Consider the following 6,894-nt stretch of genomic DNA (forward strand, 5'->3'; position numbering starts at 1 on the left):
TTATTCACGCGTTATTAAAAAATTCAAAATACTCATTATTTTGACAGCTTCATATGCCATCAAAAAATGTGTATTTTTGCACAATAATGAGTAATGTCGGTTTTACCACCCATATTTGGGTGAACTGAAAAAAGCGTGTATTAGATTATTCTGAAACTTATGTAATCTGAAATCGTCGTGTTATTGCAGTTCGTTCTTGCAGTTCTTCAAAACAGAGAGGTTTATGTAAAAAAAGATAAAGCACACGGTCGCACTGCAGTTATGGCAGCAATAATCAGGAATTCAATTTGGAATAAAAGTTTTCATCAACTAGCAAAAATCGTAAGTAAACCTAATAATGTCTCGTTTGGGAAAAAGTATCACTTTTTACTGATTTTATTTTCTGGAAAATGTGTTTTTAATTGATTCGGTAATGTCCATCCAGTTGAAAATCTTATATGTTGAAGATTGCCAAAAAAATGTAACAATGTAATTCAATATTTTTCATAATAAGGAATTAGTAGGTACATAGTTGACTAATTTCCAGTAATAAGAAACATAATCAGGAAAGTGACGGGTACTTCCGGTAGGACGAAATTCACGACCGGACTCAAACGTAAACAATCCTTCCGCTGATTTCAAAGAAAGCTACCTAGGGGCAGTAGGGGCAATATGAGCCACCCTTAATTTGAGCTAATTGGGTTGTTTAGCAAAGAAAAATATGAGGTTTTTTATACTTTAACATAAAGAGCATGCTTTGCTGATCTCCAACATATTTTTATTTTGTTTGTACACTTTTTATTTACATTTTTATACAGCAAACAATAAGCCATTTCAATCGATAGAATGACATTAACATTAAAAAAAAGGCAGTTGGCCCATGCAGCATAAGAACATTATGCCCATATAATTTTAAAACGCAAATTAAAATTAGTTCCGGTGCTCCGAAAATTCTGAAAAACTGGGGTTATGCTCAGTTTTTTATGCAGATTCAGAATGTAAAAACATATAAAGATACAAATACTCATTGTACTCTATCTTCCAGGAAACGCACCCAGTCCGATACTACGCCAGTGCTAATCGTGTAAAACCCTTCAAAAAGGTAGATATTGCAAACAAGGTCAGGAATGATGCCAAAGCTGCTGAAATGCGATCATTGGTGGAGCAGGCCGAGGAAAACGGATCTCTAGTCATGGGTAGGCAGATCAAATCGGTTGGTCAGTCTTTGGCCAGCAGAGGTTATCTACGGCCGAATAAATCCTACTCGCCGCCAGGAAATGTTAAACAAAAAATACTCGAGCTGGCCAAGTCAAACAATCTTGCCAATCCGAAGCAAAAATTTGCCAATAATCAACAGAAGTTTGAATTTTTGGCTGCGTGTTTCACCGCATTCAAGCACGGCGTACCAAATTCGAGGCTCCACGAAATAGAATCCGTTGGTAAGTTTCTTGTTTTTATTCCATCGTGTATCTATTTGATTTTGGTTTCCTGTTCAGATGATACGCTTGAGTTCTATGAAACACAAGTGGACACGACGCTCCCATTGGATGCGCTGAAAACGGTTGATTTGCCGGAGAACTTATACATCCAGCAAGAGTACATTCGATTCCATCCAGAAACGGACACCATGTTTGGAGGTAAGTCAGCTTTTCCCAAAAGTTCCACCATCGTTACCGGATTGAAGTACAAGGACAAGTACAAGGGACATGTCGCGAAAAAGTCTTGGCCTTGAACAGCGTGGAAAGTAGTAAGTTTAATAGAAAATAATAATTGTTATTTGTCAAGCACGTATGTACAGCTTTTTTTTATCTTCGAACGTATCCATACAGATAACTTAGGGTTAATGCCCACGTAGCGTTTTTTCAAGCTGCGTGCGTCCTCATAAGGTACCCAGCATCAAATGTAGTTGTGCACACGTATTAAACGTGTGCATTACTCCATTGATGCTGGGCACCTTGCGTGGACGTGAAGCTCGAATCTGAACCAGGAAATAAGTTTTACTCTCCTTCTATTTCAATGAGCTTTCGCTAACACCCGTCTCCGGCTGAGTATCTCGTTAGTGAAGGTAATAAGAACCAAATTTAAGAGAGCACAGGTCTGTAAGGACTAGGTCCAAGGGCTTAAAAAACATTTCCTGGCCACTGTGAGTTGTGGGGGTGTCCTATGTGGGTTCTTTTAAACATCTATAAAAAGCTGCGTGTATTCGCAAGCAGGTGCTAATCCTCCGAAATCTCTGGAACGCCTAAAATTCGTCTTACAACCTTTTGTTATAGCAAGTGAGTGTGAATTAATCTCAAAATCTCATCAAATGTCCTTCTGACAGATTCGAAACACTTGGAGAAGTGGCCAATTCTGAAAATACAGTTCCGAGAAAATCATTTTCCTCTGCAAAATCGAAATCTTTAGAATCTAGGGAAGGCTAAGATATTTTCCTTAAAATCATTCACTGACTCCCAGGTGATCATGGTTGTCCGTGATCACTAACTGAAAACTCCAGCTCTACGAACTCTTTTAAATTGAACGAAAACCGGCTCTTCGGATGCCAAATGCCATCTGGAACGCACATGTGATTATTTTGCTTACTGATTTCTGAACTAGGGGAACAGACGGCTTTGGCAGGTTTTGTTCTATTGTCAGGGGGGTTTTTGTCGACCGAATGTTTAGGCCAAATTTGAGCATAATCAGTCATAAAAAACACCCCTGACAATAATATAACAAAACCTACCAAAGCCGTCATTCCCCCTTTTTGAATAAAGTCCCTGCTTTTTAAGACGAATTTAAACTTGTCATAAGACGATCATTTTCTTCAAGTCGAGTCAAGTACGAGACACTGAAGGCGACCTTACTGTTGAGGTCGAAATACGTATCTGTCAGACCTAGAACAGATAATCGTGGATAATGAGACAGCGATTTCACGAAATGTTGATCAACGGGACACGAATAGTGTGAGAAACATCGTAGCAGATGCCATCATAGCAGGACAGCATAGGACATCGAACAAAGACGAGAGGAGAATTTTGAAGGAGTTGAAGGAGAAACCCGTTTACTACATGAAGGCGGACAAAGGAAACGCAGTGGTGATAATGGATAAAGAGGCCTACGATGAACAGATGACGACAAAAATAAACGGAGGACCATACAGGCATTTGAGAGTGGACCTACTACCCGGACTTATCAGACTTACAGATAAAACGATAAAGGAATGCAAGACGGTCATCGGAGATGCCCGGGTAAAAATGACGAATCCTGTGTTACCAAGGATCAAAGGACTACCAAAGATACATAAGCCAGGTACAGAGTTGCGAGAAATAGTTTCATCAGTGGGATCCCCTACATTTGGTGGCCAAGTGGTTAGTCAAGGATATCCAGAGTATGCCGAAGCCGTTTCCCAGCAGATCAGTTGTAAACACCCAGGAGTTCACCAAGAGGATATTGGAATCAGGAAACATCGGAAAAGAGGACATCATGGTATCATACGACGTAGCGGCATTGTTCCTAACCGTTTCAGTGAAGGACGCTCTGAACCTTCTGGAGAATTGGCTACTAGCACAAAGGACAGATACAGCATGGCGAGGAAAGGTAAAGATGTATCTCAAGCTTGCAAGATTATGCATGAATGAGAACTACTTTACATTCCGTGGAAGCTTCTATAAACGAAGGAAGGGTGCACCGATGGGAAATCCGCTATCACCGTTTTTGGGCGAATTATTCATGGTGAATTTGGAGGACTTGCACGACATTTCCAGCTTTATCAACCGGAAAGATTTACCCAGGATTTTAGAAGCGATTAACAACGTGCATAAAGACATCGAATTCATCCACGAGGAGGAAAAGGAAGGTAAATTACCTTTCTTGGATCTACTGGTTATCAAGGGAACAAATGCAACATTGAACTTCGAAATCTACAGGAAGCCCACCAACACCATGAGAGTCATCCCATAATCATCAAATCATTCGTGTCAGCACAAAAGTGCAGCTTTTCATCACATGATCCACAGGATGCAGACAATCCCCCTGAGCAAAGAAGGAAAAACGAAGGAGCTACAACACATCATGGAAACAGCGAAGATCAACGGATACAAGGAGAAAACAATACAAGCAATCATCAACAAGAAGCAGGTGAACCTACGAATAAACGAACTGACAACACTAACACCGATCGATGAACCACTGAAGAGGGTATCGGTCCCCTATGATCAACACATCACCCATCAGCTACGCCATCGACTAAGGAGATTCGGCATCGATTTAGTATTCTCCAGCAGAAGCAATCAACTGAAGACATTGTTGGGATTCACAAAGGAGAAATGTTAGATAAGGCAGGGGTTTATCAAATGAATTGTTCATAGTGTGATAAAGTATATGTAGGTCAAACAAAAAGATCGTTAGATGTAAGGTTCAAAGAACAAATTGCAGAAGTAAGTAAGGCTAAGAGGGAAACTGATAAGGAATTAAATTATGAGTCAAGGCCTTAACTAGCTGAACATGTATATCAGGAAAATCATTCAATACGACATCGAACATTAAAGTTTTAAGAAATGTCTCTTCTCCGTGGAAACTTGATGTTGCTGAGAGCTTGGAAATCTACCGACAGGTACAAACGCGGTTGTTGAATAAAGATCAAGGAAATGGTAGCTTCTGGCTCTTCAAGTTTATACCTAAGCATTAAGCGCAGCAAGCGGGTAGAAGTAAGCAAGCACCGTAGTAAATGTACCTAGATAAGTTATTGTACCTACGCATAGTATAGTGTAAGCTCATTTTCTTCAAGTCGAGTCAAGCAGCTTTGTAATAAATTAAATAGGGTTTTGAAATTTTCTTACTTTTTTACTTTTGGACACGACAATTTCTGGGTGATAATCAGCTTTTAGCGACCTCTAGGAACGCCACAACAAAACAAGTGGCACATTGTGCATTAGCGGGTCAAAAATGACCCCAACTTGAATTCGCTCCCAAAAGCTTATTTTCAAACCGATTCTCAATCTTTTTGAACCAAATTGAAGGTATGGATCGTTACGGACAGATTTCTGAAATTTGGCCATTCTGGTTCCCGGAATCGATTTTGAAGAAACATGGTTTATTAGGCCAATGTTTGGCGTGATTTCTTGCATTTAGAAGGGTGATTTTGGAAATGCTCATAAATTTGCGTAGAAACAATCCCAATAGAATGTAACCATTGTCCATTTCCATTAATCAACACAACTCCTGGTTCGGTGTGTAGTCAATTAATTAAACTTATCATAGAAAAGCGCGGTTTTCTCGAAGCTTTCCATTTTCGAAAAGCTTTGGAAAAGACGCGTTCTTCTATGGTGAGTTTCATGAATTGAACATTTCTACGAATGTTTCGGATCTTCTGGAAGACCATCGGTGGACACCCAGGTCCATCAAAATGGATCATTTGTTACTCAAAGTGCGATAATAAAAAACTTTGTGAAAACCGTAATTTTCTAGGATGAGTTCCTTGAATTAACCAATCCGCGGAATCCATATCTTCAATTGATTGTATGTCATACCCCAGAAACCCATTGCCCAGAAAGTGATTCCCCAGAAATTAATTTCCCTGAATGCACTACTCCCCAGAAAACCATTCCCCAGAATACCACAATCCCCAGAAAGACATTCCCCAGAAGGCCCCTATCCCCCGAAAGACATTTCCCAGAATGCCTCCATCCCCCGAAAGACATTCCCCAGAATGTCCTAATCCCCAGAATGCACCATTTCCTAGCTTAGACTAAATACTTCGTAATTGCTTCATCCCGGGCAAATGCGTACTTTTAAAGAAGGAGTCATCTACTCTTTTGCCTTATTCCGGGCAAATGCATACTTTTAAAGAAGGAGTCATCTACTCTTTTGAATTATCCCGGGAAAATGCGTACTTTTAAAGAAGGAGTCATTTACTCTTCTGCCTTTTTTCCTGGCAAATGCGTACTTTTAAAGAAGGAGTCATTTACTCTTCTGCCTTTTTTCCTGGCAAATGCATACTTTTGAAGAAGTAGTTATCTACTCGTTTGCCTTTTTCCGGGCAAACGCATACTTTTAAAGAAGGAGTCATCTACTCTTTTGTCTTATTCCAGGTAAATACATACTTCTAAAAATGGAAATCATATATTCTTACGACACATTGCATTTCATACTCTTTTCAACGATTATACCAAATGGTCATTATGCCAAACGGCTTTATGCCAAACGGCATTATGCCAAATGGTATTATGCCATATGGGCTTCCCCCAATATGAACAACGAGTATAATGGATTATATGCTCCTTCGTATTATATGTGAGCCCTAACAAACATATCAAATGGGCTCCATGGTGCATTCTGGGGAATATCATTCTGGAGAATTGGTCGTTCTGGGAAATGGAATTCTGGGAAATACTATTCTGGGTAACTGATTCTGGGGATTGGTATTCTGGGCATTGACATACAACCCTTCAATTTGGTTCCTAAAGATTGAGAATCGATTAGAAAATGAACTTGTGGGAACAAATTCAAGTTTGGGGTCATTTTTGACCCGCGAGCACCTCCACGGGAGTCCTCATCGCTATTCTCATTATAGCGCTCCCTTCCGAGTGCTATTTTAGGATAGCGCCCCATCTTCCCACCGGTGGTTTCTGTTTTAGGTATAGCGACTTTGTAAACATATTGAGTTCCCACCGCGCGTTGCTAAAAGTAGTATTTTTTTTCTTCAATGGCTCTACATTCCAACTGGAACTTGGCAGTTGCTCAACTTAGTATTCTATTAGCATTTTCTCAGTTATTAATTGAAAGCTTTTCTGTGCCCGCCATTGCATGAGTATGTATTTTGTGTGACAACTATGCCCAAGGAGCCCGCTCGAAAACATCCTTGACCGAATCGGGAATAGAACTCGGCATCTCCGGAAGGCAATTCTACGCTTTTGCTCGCAGGGGTAGCTGGAG

The 6,894-nt window shown here is 40.1% G+C and overlaps 1 protein-coding gene across 1 annotated transcript; it reads left to right on the forward strand.

The window, feature by feature from the left end:
- The first annotated feature begins 189 nt into the window (after positions 1-189).
- On the forward strand, positions 190-1,770 carry LOC134218406 (uncharacterized). Its single transcript, XM_062697359.1, has 3 exons — positions 190-321; positions 1,025-1,418; positions 1,476-1,770. Exons 1-3 carry the CDS (start codon positions 262-264, stop codon positions 1,709-1,711), a joined length of 690 nt encoding a protein of 229 aa, XP_062553343.1. The 5' UTR covers positions 190-261; the 3' UTR covers positions 1,712-1,770.
- Positions 1,771-6,894: the final 5,124 nt, after the last annotated feature.

The sequence above is a fragment of the Armigeres subalbatus genome, chromosome 2 (assembly GCF_024139115.2).
Source record: "Armigeres subalbatus isolate Guangzhou_Male chromosome 2, GZ_Asu_2, whole genome shotgun sequence".
NCBI classification, from domain to species: domain Eukaryota; kingdom Metazoa; phylum Arthropoda; class Insecta; order Diptera; family Culicidae; genus Armigeres; species Armigeres subalbatus.